The 14,903-nt window shown below is 43.5% G+C and overlaps 1 protein-coding gene across 6 annotated transcripts in view; it reads left to right on the top strand.

The window, feature by feature from the left end:
• Positions 1 to 2,495: 2,495 nt before the first annotated feature.
• LOC139910316 (pleckstrin homology domain-containing family A member 5-like) overlaps positions 2,496 to 14,903 on the top strand; it is a 78,319-nt gene continuing 65,911 nt past the window's right edge. For all 6 annotated transcript variants that reach the window (XR_013504344.1, XR_013504343.1, XM_078282968.1 and 3 more), the window contains exons 1-3: positions 2,496 to 2,587; positions 2,679 to 2,755; positions 3,676 to 3,733. Coding sequence is in view for 4 of the 6 variants with exons in the window: in XM_078282968.1 (XP_078139094.1) it covers positions 2,496 to 2,587; positions 2,679 to 2,755; positions 3,676 to 3,733 (227 nt within the window). In the remaining 2 variants the exon portion in view is untranslated. The remainder of the gene's footprint in view (positions 2,588 to 2,678; positions 2,756 to 3,675; positions 3,734 to 14,903) is intronic.

Here is a 14,903-nt window from a genome sequence, read left to right as displayed (position 1 = left end):
AGCATGGTGCAATTATGTAAGAATGCATTGCACAATGTCAACCAGACACAACACTACAAGCTCTTCATAATTATTCTTTCTCACTCTTTTACTTATTCAGACCCTGAGTCTTCTTTAATTGTATTCAAATAAGGACATTTATCATGGTGCATATAAATAGATTCTTTGTGTAGCTGGTTCCATTGTTATTCAGTTATTCTCTATTCTGTTATTCTTCCAGCACTAACATATGTGTGGGGTATACAGTGGACTAATCTTGGCAAACAGCAAGAAAATATTGATATAAGATGTCTGGTCCTTTAAAGACTCTGCTGAGTCAATTTTGAATTGGATCACAGAGCATCATGTAGGCCTATCACGTTATCACCAAAGCCGTAGTTAAGGATAGTGTGACATTTTGTGGAAGCCAGAAAAATCAGTGCCTGGCAAAATGAGTAAACAGCTGGAACAAATCTGCAGGGGTCAAGGCCTTGCTGGCTCCAGATCTGCTTCATCATTCTGTTTGGTTTGTTCTCTGTTTATTTCCGTTTCCTATTTCTTCACACGATGCTGTTGCAGGGAGTTTATGAGTATCACATACAGCACCATATGTGTCTTTTTTTGTACATATTTTGTCATTTAGGCCTTCACTTAAACTAAATGGTATTCAGTCAGATAGGATTGCTTCAGTGCTGATGATTGGCTAGAAGAGTCAAGCATGTATTGTTCACCCCAAAACAGGATCCAAGCAACTGTGGACTGCACTTGAGAAATGTCTGCTGCTGCCAAAAGAAGAATCACTGACGAATAGACCCAGAGTGCTGGACTTTCAGTTATGTCAATACTGCCAGGCCTTGGAATAAAAGTCCATCCAAACTCTAATATTGACCAGTGCAGCTGTGAACTTTTCAATCAACCTTGCAACCCAGGATCCCCTGAAAAAATCTGTTAATGGGAAATTGGATAGTAACAAGTGCTTCCGTAAGCACAACTATGTTATACACAGTTTCTTGGTTTTGTCTAAAACAACTTTCAAAGTAGACTGTAGCCTTTATACTATATAATATTAACTTAATGCTTGTAGTAGTGAGGTACTTCATTACCGGAGACTTCTCTGCTTCTCTAAGCGCTTTGTGTGTCAAGTTTCAGGTTAGCCCATAATCCTATCAGGCACAAGAAAGAGTGCCTGTATTTTTCCCCTTTCTGTTTTGAAAGCTAAGAATAGTAAGAAAAAGGCCCATTGATAAGACTCTGAGTCTTTCATTGGAAAAATGAGAAGCAGGGACCTTGCCTCTCAGACACTACCTCACCTTCAGATCCCACGGGTATATGAGCACGTACAGATAGTATCAGGCTTTGATCCAACCAATTCCACCCTAATTGACCTTGATCATGTAAGTTCTGCACAGGATTAAAACAAGAAGGGAAAGCTGGGGGAGTAAGGTATGAAACCTCACTCTTTAAAAAGATACCTTAATCTCTCAAAAATAATCTGAATTTTCGAAATCTTTTGATGGATTTGACCAAAAGGTTGGGGACCACATTTGTGTCGAGTTGTGCATTTTGCAGCATTGCTTCTGCACTCCCTCTCAAATCAATAAAAGGCTAATCAGAAGGGCACACCAAGCTCAGCTTTGTTGAATATTGTTGCCATTCTTGTCATGCACCAGTGTCTTACTAGCTGAAAGAAACAAGCAACTCTTTTGTCAGCCAGGTTACCAGAATGCTGTGCCAATCTGCCCCAGGTAAGTAGGATACAATAGGCTCAATGTTTGACATCTGAACAAGCGAGGCATCGGTGGCTGGACTAGCTTCCCCTCTTCTCATTCACCAAGGCGGATGACCTAGCAGTTGGCAGATAGGGTTAGCCTCCCACCACAACCAGCCCCCTTAGAAAGCAGTGGCCTACCATGTGTCCAGGACACAATGCAACACAATGCCAGCAAACAGGCCAGGCACAGAGGTGTTGGATGACTTGTCTTTATATTGTGTGAAAGGCTGACACTGCAGTTTTACTGCACAATGACAGGAGGCGGAGACCAAGCATCTAAAGGTAGTGTTGGAAGTGTGTGTGTGTGTGTGTGTGTGTGTGTGCGCGTGCGTGCGTGTGTTTGTTTACACACTGAGTGTCCTCTGTTTAAAACAATATGCATCCACAACCATTACAGATAAGGCAACAATAATAAAGCCACAATGAAATAATAAACAAACACATAGTTCTCAAACGAGACCACTCAGTGGCATTATGTCTGAGAACGTAAAGCCCTAATCATTTTTTTAACCAAGCTGATTGAAAATTTTAAGTGCATTGGTCTGAATGCAATTTACCACAAAACAAAATAATTATTTTTCATAATCTGTCTGATTAATTAACCGATCAATCAGACAAAATGAAACTACTGTACCTGGACTCCCCCTGGGCTTTTGCCCTCCTCTCAACCATCCGCCGTTGCCAAGGTTTCCGTGTACGCGCTGCGAGAGCGGAGACGCGCGATTGCCATACAGTATTGCCAGACATGGCGGCGGATCTACAACCCGAGTGGATTTCTTGTCTCCCTTCTTCCTGGAGTTATGGGGTTACTCGGGATGGACGTGTCTTCTTCGTTAAGTAATTATCTATTGAAAAATGGTTTAAGGCATTTCTATCCGTTTCTAATTCGAACAAACTCATCGTGTAATGCATTTCCCTTTCTCAACAGCGAAGAAGCCAAGAGTACAACCTGGTTGCATCCAGTAAGTGGCGAGGCAGTAATAACTGGGCACAGAAAAACTCCAGGTAAGGTGTCACTTACGGCAGTCAAGTTTGTCTATTATGTTTAACGGCTTGCATGTCTATACGCATCATATAAACCGTCCGTATTTCAAACCAAATACTTACCACACATAGCGAGGCTGTGACTGAGACTGAAAACCATGCTGTGATTTCTGATGCATGAGTGGGCTTTGGCGCTCGTGCTGTGAAAAGTGAGTCCTCTCGTGCCCACCTCTGCCCGGCTCGTGCCACTACCCGGTGATCCTCTTCAAGTCGGTCAGTCAGTGAAGTTGGCGAGTTGATGGACGTTACAGTCTTGTGAACTTTAATAAGACGACGATTTAAGAGACGCTATATGTCTGTTTTAATAACAGCTACAAACATGGGAATTAATTTCGAAGGTATTTATTTTTCTTGGAACAAACTAATAGCATCTAGTTCACCTGATAGCTAGCTGGTCAACTTGGCTAGGTCGCTAGTGTTAGCCAGCGCTTAACGTTACCAGCCCACTAACCAGCTCGTCTGGAGCGGCAGCATGATCACTGATTTGACAGGTACCAAGCAACAGCTGCTGTGGATTAAAGAGCTAGTAAACGTTAGCTATAAATCTACAAAATTAGCTTGCTCTACCTCACCCCTGCAAGCGATTCCGTAGGAACCAATATGTGTTTTTAAATTCTAGCTATTTGTTGTATGGTGAAATTTGCTCACTTGCATGCCGCGCAACGCATTCAATTCTAGTGACGTTTCGATGTAACTAACGGTGCCAGCCTCCTCCATAACCAAAAGTCACTGCAGAGTCACTGACGTTTTTTAGTGGCCGCTGCATCTCAACGTGCAAGTTGACAGCTGGCAAGGCATCACGTTAGTTAATTTTACACACACTCCATCTGTTTGCTCCGCCGCTCTGTGTTCATGTGTTTTTGTCCAACCCCCCTACACAGACCTACCGACTGGATGGGAAGAAGGATATACTTTCGAGGGAGCGCGGTGCTTTATCAAGTGAGTCTGAAAAGCCCACCCACCCCCGTACCACCACCCCCTACCCCCTGTCATAACTTTAGACCATACATAAGGCAACATGGATTTGAAATCAAAACACTCCCACTTTGAATACCACCATGACTAGAGCTCACCTTAGTTGTAAACAGGAAATGTATTTCAATTCCCCCCCCCCACAAATGAATAGCCCATCCAACTCCAACTGAAATAGTGCCTGGCTGTTAAGTTGGAACCTTTACTCCTTATTTGCGTACAGTATATCACAAAAGTTAATGATTACACAGGGACTTTGTACAAATAGATAGACAGTGGGCCAAGTGTGGTTGCTGTCTTCTTGCAAGCCGTTTTTTATTTATTCAGACTTGCCCTCTCCATAGTTGAGCCCACTTAGAGAGCTGAACTAAAGTACGATGTGTTCTTTTTTTCTGCCAGTTATTCCCACTGTTTCAGTTATATGGTCTACTCACAGTTTGAAATGATACTTGTCTTGATTAGACACTGGAAAATATTTCCAAGTAACATGCCAACCTATTGCAGGATTTGAAGAGGCTTCATATTTAAATTACCCCTCCATTTACTTTGTTTGAATATCACATCCCAGTATGCTCATTTGTTGTGGCTGTGTGGGCAGGAGAAAATGTGACATATCCTCCGTGTCCACTAAGACACATGAACACTTTGGTTTCTTCAATGTTTGCCCCTCTGTTTGAAGCAGACCAGGATCTACATGAGCTACATCAGTAGTATGTTGGTTAGTCTTTGAACCGTATTTCACATTTTCCCTCTCTCTCCTCCATGGTAGCTTGATACATGGGCCTAATCAAAAGCGATCACTTAAGAACTTTCATTCAGACAGCACTGATTCATCATTTGCTGCTGCTCAGAATGTGTTAAATCCAAGGAGATGAGATGAAATATTTTGTTATTTTGCATGTCCCAATGAAATATTTCTCAGGTATAGGCATTTTTAGCCTCAGATGCACTTCTTTGCCAAAATACATGAATGCTTCTAGAGTATGATTGAAGACATTGCAATATGCAGGCTAAGAATTTAGAATATTATGCCTTATTATCCTCACTGAATCCTCTCTCCTTCTTTGACTTCCTCATGAATTTGAGGAGCTTCATGTGGCAGGCTGCCAGGCAGTACAACTGAAAGGCAGTAATTTGATATTCCAGTACTAAATCACTAACTCCCCAGTGCAAAACAGACTCAGGCGACCACATTCATTAATTGAACACTGTGCCACAGTCCCATAACATGATAACATAGTCTATAAAACAAGTTACAAACAAGGCAACAGTAAACATGTTGTTTCACATGAGTGATGCAGTCTCTGTCAGGAACCAATATGTATCCTTTTTTTTTTAACCTGTAATAGCTGTAACAGTTGGCATTTGAAAATGCTAAAAGACAGTAGTGAGATGCATCATGCCCCCAAGTTTAATCAAAATCTCACCAGCAGTATCTGCTGGTGAGCCCATTACGCGACACATGGTCGCGTAATGGGCTCAAGCAAGTAAACAAATGTAGCGCCCGCCCCTTTAGGCCAATCCTTACAATTTAAAAAATGCCAGAATGGAGCAATGAGATGCACCATTCCCATTTATTTTATTTAACGCTACTACCGGCAGAATTTGAAACTTAATGACTTTGGCTACCCCTTGAGTCCTGTAGTAGTATTTTATGTCAGCTGTCGCAAAGAGACTCGCCACTCCTTCCTCCCCTCTGCAGATTGCAGAGAGAAGACATATGTATGTATACAGAACAGGTGACATGAAATTATCATGATGTAAACTGAATAATGGAATTCAGACTTGCCCTCTCCATAGTTGAGCCCACTTACAGAGCTGAACTTAACTTGGCCCCCCTTAGGCCAATCTGTGTAATTTTGAAAATGCAGCAACGGAGGAATGATGCATCATTCCCTAAAGTTTTGTCAAAATCTAATCATGCATCTGAGATATTGTGCATGACGGACGGATGGACTGGGGCCGATCCATAGTCCCTCCCCCGATTTCATTGTGGGGGACAGCAACATGTTGATCCAGTGTAAACAGTTAGAAGGTGCCAGAGAGGCATGCTTTCAAACTCTTCACAGACTGTGGAAGAAACTCTGTGAGAGGGAGAGGCTGACCTTGGTTTGACCCAAAGAATGTAGGACCATACAACCTGATGTGACATCACCATCAGTATAGTGACCAGAGATGGCCTAGGCATGACAGAGGCTGCCACAGGCTGGCTTCTTTGGACTGTTTTCTGTAGACACAAAATAAGTTTCTCTTCTCGAAGCTTTTCATTAGGATTCTAGTTGGGGGACCAGTGCTGTATGCACTTTGGTGGCCAATGATCCCAAGTCAAATACTTGCTGCATGCACTGCTAAACAAGTGTGGTCAAACCAAGCCCCCAGATCAGCTAGTCAGGCATTAGTCATGAAGATGTCCCTGTGATGTCCTTAAGCTTGAGTAATTGGGCTGTTTATAGCTGTGCCTGTAAATTTAATTTTGTCCCATTGTTTTGACATAGTGGGTGATGACAAGTCCATGTGATAACTGTCTTGGACAGTGCTCGGGACATTTTGAGGCTTTGTGTCAGGCTGCCAACAAAAGCCTAAAAGCCTCCAAAACCAAAAGCCTAATGACAGCCGAATAAGTCTGTACCTCATCTTTTACAGTATGCTGTTGTTACTTAATCATCAATTTAAATTAATTTAAAACTTAAATTTAGGTTATGTTTTTATATTTTTAGCCTACTAAGTGCAAACTTAATTGCCTACTACTGCCTCTTGTTTTCAGACATATGAAAAAGAAACCAGACCTAATCAAGAGGAATTCATTCAGATGTGAATCAAGCCTTTTTTAAGCCTAGTCTTCAGAAGGATCTGGCTCATACATAAGCTTGCTGTGTGGCTTGGCTGTTACCATCGGGTTACACAGTATGAGCAGTGTGAGGAGCAGATTATGCTGACGTAGCCTGTCCTCTGAAGGGATGTGTTGGGGAGGGCGGGGTGCAGGTTGTTGGTGTGATAGTGTGGACTGGAGGCACTGTCCGTCCCACAGATTTGATTATGTTATGGTATTGTGAGCTCTGAATGAGTGGAGGTCAGTGCAGATGTTAATCGAATCCGTCACGGCTCACTGCTCTCCTCAGACTAAGCAGTCCACTTCTGAGTTTCCGGGTCATTTGCAGGTGGCCCAATGCCAACATGGCCTTTAAGCCTTTTAGTTTGGAGAGCTGTGTGTCAACTGCCAGCACTTGCTCCCCACCAGTGGAGAGCGAATGAGATCATGAGGAGGTGTAAATCTGTAACTATGAGCTTGTTAATTTCATCCACAGGCAGACATGAATAATCAGAGGCAGCGTGTTGTGACTGCTTTGTTTCCAAATCAGTCAGGATTGCAGGCAGAGAAGAGTAAGCTTTCCTGCTGTTAAGTTTACTGCAGTTATAAACAGACTTCCACAGATGCAGGGCGGAGGTGTGCTGCTTATCTCTCAGCATAGTCAATCAGCTCAAAGTGAAGTCTGTTAAGTTTGTTGTTGTATTTTTCTTTTTAAACTCTGGTTGTCTGTTTCAGTCACAAGAACACCATCTCCCCATCACACCCACACTCACACACAGAGAGTTCTCAACAGCTTCACATCAGCTGTGGCTCACTGGGGAGAAAGGAGAGGGTCAATAGAGCCCATTAGTCCAAACACATTCAAGGTTTTAAACCAGTGGCTTTTGGCCGTGCTCTCGCCAGACTGCTCAACTTGGTGAACAGAGAACTCCCTCCAGCCATTCTACTGGTTTGATGCTCCAAGAGCTGATACAATAATCCACACATCAGAGTAACAGACACTTTGGCCTTTAAATTAACCTGTCTGCAACTTTACATGCTACATCCAGAGTTGGGGGCTGGGAGACTAATCTCTTATCGAATGCCACCCAGACACCTCTTAATAGGGATCCAGAGCTAGGCTCTCTGATGCTGAAGATGTTATGTATTTTTTAATGAATGATGTGCAAAATCCACTGCATGGGCTTAGTACAGCATATATATAGAGTTAAAAGTGAACATTTAATTTTCATAAGATTTCCTCTTAGGTTTGCTAGTGAACTCCACAGCCAGTCTGAGCACAGAATCTGTTCAATTTGTTTTCTTTTGTGACGTAAACTGTTGGCGAGACGCCGTGCCATCTGACAGATTTGTGTTCCCCAGTTAATCTCTGGGGTACATAATCCTACATTTTAACTTAAGCGTCATTTTTAATGAGACAGGGGAGATGATTTGGGCAATCTAAATAGTAGTTCTTGTCTGTAAATGTCTGCTAATGAGAACTCTTTGTTGACCCGTGAGGTGATGAACCTTTGGAAAGTGTGTATCAGGATAAACGGGGCGCGCTCAGATTGAGTAGAATACGGGCTGGTGCTAAAATGGTTTAATAATATAGTAGAATAGTGATGACCCTAATCATGAGTTGGTTGCTTCACGGAAGGAAGTGTTTACAGCAATTATGTTTATGAATAGAGAGATGTACGTCTCCTCCGTGTTCCCTCTCTTTATTCTTGCTATCCCTGTCTCATTTTATTCTTTTGTCTGGGAAAGGAGGGAAAAAATAACAGCTGAAGTGAGGTCTAATTGCTGTAAGTTGCATAATAAGATAGTTCACATCTTGTTATGAAGGCTAACCTCTGAGTAGCCTAATAAGTTGGGGGCTCAACCAGTTGACCCTCACAGCCCCAGGCCAAACGTGCAGCTAGATTGTTGTCCAGTAATTGATATTGGATCTAGTTTGATGACATTCTGTCAGTGTCCTTTGAGGGCATTTTGCTGCTTCTGAGTGCCCCTGACTGTAAAGTGCAACATGGAACATAAATATTTTACTAGCCTGCTCTGCAACCACCACTTTCATTAGGCTGCTTCATTTCTACTGCTGCATTATTCATCGCACAGAACAGAGGAAAGCATGTCAATTGAAATTTGGCCAATTTTGACAAAAGTCTCTCCAGTGGATCTCTGTTTGGCTGCTAGCTCATGCTGTGCTTTGAAGGCCCACACACTGGCTGACTGCACATGTAAAGTAGGACTCCTCGGTTGCTCTCAGGCTACTAATTGTCACTCAAAGCTGAGTAATTGAATCATGCTTTTTGATGACTGTTTGATAACCTATTTGAGGTTCTGCTTGTCATTATGACCTGTTATAAAAAAAATTAAACTACTCAGAAGCATTACGTTTTGCATGACTAGCATTCAGTATAATGCCTCACATCAAGGCACTTGTTTGAAAGAGACATATAGCCTATCCTTGAACCCAAGTGATTCCCCCCACTATCTCTCTTGAACCAGACTGTGACAAGTGCCTGCACTGCAAAAAAACTTGAATTAGTCTTTTCTGTGATTGGTTTATATCTTGTCACTCACTGTCATACAGAAATTGTGTTTATAGATATAGTTTTACCTCTTGGGAAGTATTGTATTCATATATAACATCCTGCCATTAAAACTTGAATGATTCAAAATCAGTCATACTGAAATAACTCATCAGTAAGTACTAGGAGCATTTGAATAGTTTAATTCTAAAATTAGATATCAAAAATGTACTCCTACTCCAAGAAAATGATTACTGACATGAAAGTAAAGCACATTGTGGCATACTATTAAAGCTATGAGTCATTTGATTACAAGACAGTTCTGTTTTTGATGGACTCACCTGTGCATTTGAAATATTTGCTGATAAGTTTTTGCTTTTTTTTGGAATGAAACCCTTCATTTATTCGTGGCAGTGTTTCTGTTCGTTTCTCTCCTTTCTTTCCAAGTTGCATTTCTGCAGTCCCAGACATGAGACTGGGACTTTTCAGGGTGTCAGTAAAATGAGGCATCTTATCCGAGATCTGAAGGATGGAGTGCATGTCACAGGCTGCAAGCAGAGGGGGATTTGTGTTTCATTTTGATGAGTGACACAAGCTAAAGTGAATGAAAAATCCCCAGTGCTGGGGAACAACCTGTGGAATGAGCTCACACTGCCTCTCATTTAAGTCTAATGGTGTTTGCAGGGGCTCTGTCTTTACCTTTACCTGGAGTCTAGTAAGAACAGAGAGTTGAGGTCTCGATCTACCAGGGCAAGGGCTACAAGAGTCTTTGTGAAACCCCCTGCCCAGCTGTGCCAGTGGCAGACATTTAAAAGCTCTCTCTGCTCTCCAAGGAATAAGCCAAAACTCTATCTGTCTGAGCAAAGCCTTGTATCAGACCTGATTATATAACCTGGAAAATCCAGTCGCTGAATTGGAAGGACAGTGTCTAGTGAGAGTATGAGAGAGAGGAGATCACAAGTGTTTGGACTTGAGATATGATGGTCTCGCGCATGGTCTAGCTGCATCTATGTAAAGCAGTCTGCTCTGGTAGCATGCTGCTGGAAAGTGGTTCCCATACACACAGGTAACAATAACGAATGGCACACCAGGGACAATGCCTTATTCAAACTGTAAAGCACTGAGGGAGTGTTTACTCACCCTCTTGGCAGGGGGAGGTTCTGACTGCTGTGGCTGCTGACTCACTCACTCTGTCAGTGCTCTGTACTCACACGGCTCACTTGTGTGTGTAATGTGATTTAAGAGGGAAACCAGTGAATCTGGATCTGCTCTTCATCATCCCTGTCTCTGGCTCCATAACTCTCTGTTCTCTGAGGCTGGATGCTGATGGGGAGACAGACAGGCAGCTAGGCAGGCAGCTTTGAGCTGCTCAGACAGCTCTCACGCATTTCAGTCTCTGTGGGGTCCCTGCCATCTGGCTAGCACTGGAAGCAAAGTGTGTATGTGAGTATGTGTTTTGTTGTTTGTATGCTGTGTGTGAGCATGTGTGTAAGAGATCTTCTGATGTCATCAACGACTGCCCCAGGTGGTGATTAAGGCAGTTTCTCAGTGAAAAACCAGATCAGACCAAGTTTTATCCTCTGCTGTTGTTAATTGTGCCAGTATTCTTGGCTGCCCATCTAAGAGTTTTTTTAAATGAATTTGTTGTTTACAAATTGTATGCAACAATACTTGCTTGTTTCTCTTTTTATCCTATGGGAGGCATCCTTTTCTGAGGACTGTTTGTATATGGAGACAGAAGGCATGGCTGCTTTTCACTGGATCAGGAGGCTCTTTGTCTGCAGTGGTCCTAGTGGCCCTCACTAAAAGGTGTTGGCTGTCCTAGTGTCATGTCTCACCATTCAGGGTGACATATTCTCTCACAGCCAGTTTACAATTCCAGCCCAGACCTGGCAGAGTGCACACAACTCTGGCTGATGATCAGACTCTCTCACCATCACAAGTTGCTCTCTTACTAAATCCTTGTGCCTTTTCTGGAAAATTGGACTTGCTCTGAAATGGGAACTCTGTGCAATGAATAATGCCCAGTATGCTAGAATGTGTTGATTGAATGTAGGCCTACTTCCTCTACGCTTTAGTAGGGGAGGTTAGCCTACAGTAATTCTTTGGTTCCAAAGCCTCTTAGTTGTGTGGTGTCTTTGATTTAATGCTGAGAGAGCTGTTAAATTCAAGAGTAATCCCTCTAGTAATCTGCAATGAGCTGTCCTTTGCTGATATCGTGCCAGGTTGAATCTTTAGGGACAGCTGCCTACATGGGGGTCATGGCTGTTTGAGCGGAGTAATGTTGTTAGTCCACTGTTTTTCCACACACTTGGATATACCTCTGAGAACATAATGAAGGCGTGCCAGCATCATAACAGCCTTTCAGAAAGAGCCAGATAGACTTGCCCACTCTATCTATCACTCCTTTGCTTTCCCCTAGACTGAGCCACCAGGTGACTGAGTCTTCTTCTCTGTTCTCTTCCACACAGTCAGCTCACCTTTAGCATGTTTTTATTCATGTAGTTGCAAAGCAGAGAGGGAGACAAAGTAGAGGAGGCACAGGAGAGAAAGCTTTGGCAGCAGGATTTTGATTTTAGGCCAGTAGGGGCATGTGTGTGACTCCAGCGGCAGTGGCCTTAACTACTCTACTATCTGGGCAATTCTTTGATCTCTTCTTTTTTTGTGGCATTTTCACCTTTATTTGATAGTTCAAAGTAGAGAGAGACAGGAAAGATTGGGAGAGAGAGAGGGATGACACACGACAAAGGTCTTGGGCCGGATTCGAACCCGCGTTGACATGTTACGTGCCCTAGACCACTAAGCCACCAGGACACCCACTTCTCTGATTTCTTCTGATGTCAGACGTTCTAAATACGCACAGAGTCAGTCAGACTGGGTGCGAAAAGGAACTCAGTATTGCTTTAGGAACTCAGTATTGCTTGAAGTTTAAATCTACAGGCATTACCCAAAGTGTTTGTGGTATGAATAGCCAGCCAGTGTTAATGAAACGCTCATGGTGAGGTGGTGGGGAAGTAAAGCTAGAGCCATTCAGTACACATGCTCATTAGGGTGGAAACCAACCTGTGTTTGCTAATGAAATCCCATTACTGTGGTTCCATGGCATGGAACCTGTTCTGTTATCCCTTTAAAAGGGGTGTTGGATATCTGTTAAGCTTTTAAAACGGTGCAGGGGCCATATTGTGCCCAGGCAAAGCATACACCTACACACTCTCTCTTTTTCTTTCTCTCTCTGTTTCTGTCTAAGTCTCTTTACCTCAGTCCAGTGGACAGAGCACGGCCCGGTTGTTCTCCAGATGGTCTGTGATGATTAGAGGCTTTTGGAAGCCGTCACTCCTGCTCAAATACTCTACAGCTGTGAGCTCTTGGAGCACCATGTTAAAATGTCCACAGAGGGCTTTGGAACAGGGCGCTGTTTCCTGTAACAAATTGTTACAAATTCAGCCTACCCATTTGTCTTTATCCACATCCAAACAGACAGTGGGTAGACTTAATTTTTTTTGCCTCAGCAGCTACCCAGAAAGAGAAACCAAACCTCTGTTTCCACAGTGATCACACCTTTATGAAATTGGCCTGCTAAAATAATTCAGTGTACCTCCTTGCTCACCCTCTTCCAGGGAACTGAAAAGGGGGTAGTGCTATATCGATGTGCTGGTTGCTGCCAAGTTTTCAATTTAGCAGCAGCAGTAGAGGGATTAATATCCCACCCTCCTGGTCCTGTGGCTTTGGTTTATTCCCTCCCTCCTCTCTCCTGGCAACAGTGTCAACTGCCCCGTTCCCCCTGCAGACCTCACACAGCCCACAATTGTCTCTCCCAGGCGCAGGTCTTTCAGGCTAGACAGAATGTATGCTATCATCAGGACTTTGTTCCTGTCTATATCGTCTAACTCCCCTCTAAGTTTTTAATCCTCTCACAATCCTCTTCTGTATCTCATGAGCTCAGTGACAGCACAAACGCATTTTGCTCCTTATGCCCGAGCCTTTGATGTTTTCTTGCTTTGAGAACCAAAGTGAGTCTCAATAACTGGGAATAGTGTGGCTGGCTGAACTGTATTTACATATGCTAACCCTAGCCTTATCTCTAACAGTCTAATCACTACTGTGAGAGTTCAGCCACACTGATAACATTTTCTAACATGGCTCTCCAGTCCATCTCCAGTGCTGGTACTTGAAGAAGCCATTCATGTAAAAACTCCTAATGTAATATCATAACTGGATTGAGGGCTTCCAGTCACCTTCAACAAGAATCATCCCAAAGTGAAAGTGCTTTTTGCCACCACTTATCGGCCTTCTTCCATGTCTGTCTGCACGCGGTTCAGTGCTATGCCCCCCATGCCTTGAGTGCTGTAAGTTCTGCAGCTAGATTGGGCACTTGCCAAATATAAATAGTACCGAGGTCACAACAACAGTCTTTTGCTTCAGATAGTTCCAAGTTCTCTGAGGTTATATTACCAGTGCTATCAGACCCATCAGATTAGACCGAGAGCAGAGATGGTTGATGTGATTGCTACATCATCACATAATGTATGTGCAGTATGCATAACAACATTGTTGGTGGGGCTTTTGGTTCTCTTTCTGTGAGGAGAGAGAAGGAAAGGGGAGATACATAGGCGGTGGCAGTGATTGGATAATACTCTGCATTTATTGCTCAACTGTAGGGTAGGTATTTGCTGCCGTCAGAGTCCTCTCCCACGCTCTGTCCTCAGACGTGGATCTGGTCATGCCTGCCTGAACAAATATTTTGAAGTCAGTGCCAAGTCTCTGAGTGAATAGTCTATACCTGCTGTGATTGATATTGTACATTTGTGTATCTCACAAGCGTAATGGCATCTCTGGTTTTAGCATAAATATAGTCTATAAGGTATCAGGGTCACAGAAAATGTACAAAAACGGTTGTCTCCCATTAAAAATGAATGGGAGCTGTCCAACAAACCTTAAAACATGGAAAAAAGTAACAGAGAAAAAGCACATCCTTAGATCTAAATTGGTGCCTTTATCCTCCCTGAGTGCTTCCTGCTCCCTGGAGCTCTGACCGTCTGTTTGGGGTCAGCTGACTCACAGATAAGCGGGGGGTGGGGGGGTGGGGCACTCAGCCTTGCCCAAAACTCTCACGCCTCAGTTCTGATGTCTGATGTTCGTCGGAGTCCTTGATAGCCCCATGGTTCTTTCTGTGGCAGGATGGACCCATTGGGATTCAGTTCGTTTGCCAACCTTGCCACCCCTGTCAGAATCCACTTGCCCAGCCACATTTGTTAAGGGCCAGATGCAATGAAATCAATCAAAACCTCCTTTCAGGCTGCATATCAGCTCTCTGCAGCCTGCTCTCAGTTTCAGGTAGAGCGTGAGTGAGAGTATGAGGAGGGATGAGGCCAGTGTGGGCTGAGCTGACAGCGGCTTCATAACACCAGTAATGGTTGCACCTCTCAGTGATCCATCAGTCTAATCAGCCGTCAGCCCACTGCAGTATGTTTCTGTAGCGGTAAGGATGGATGTCTCTGAAACTCGAGAGCCTGGTTTAAATATTGGTGCTACTTGCTTAGGGTTAAATGCAGCCTTCCCACCCCTGTGCTGCTATTCACAGACTGATGTGTGCAGGCATTCCCCCTCCCCTGGATGGCAGGGAGTCGGTCCAGTTTCACTGTAAGACCTCTGCTGGTGGTTCTAATAAATACACCCTGAACTTTGATTGTGATGCTATGATTACTATGTTTCTGCACCTCTGCTTCCTGTTTATGGTAGGTATTTAGTATAGAAGGGCTCAAGACATCCTCCCCTGTGTGAAGGCTCTATTACTGCCTGCCATTGGACTGATGTT

The sequence above is a fragment of the Centroberyx gerrardi genome, chromosome 4, assembly GCF_048128805.1.
Source record: "Centroberyx gerrardi isolate f3 chromosome 4, fCenGer3.hap1.cur.20231027, whole genome shotgun sequence".
Lineage (NCBI taxonomy): Eukaryota > Metazoa > Chordata > Actinopteri > Beryciformes > Berycidae > Centroberyx > Centroberyx gerrardi.
This window is presented reverse-complemented; position numbering and strand designations above follow the sequence as displayed.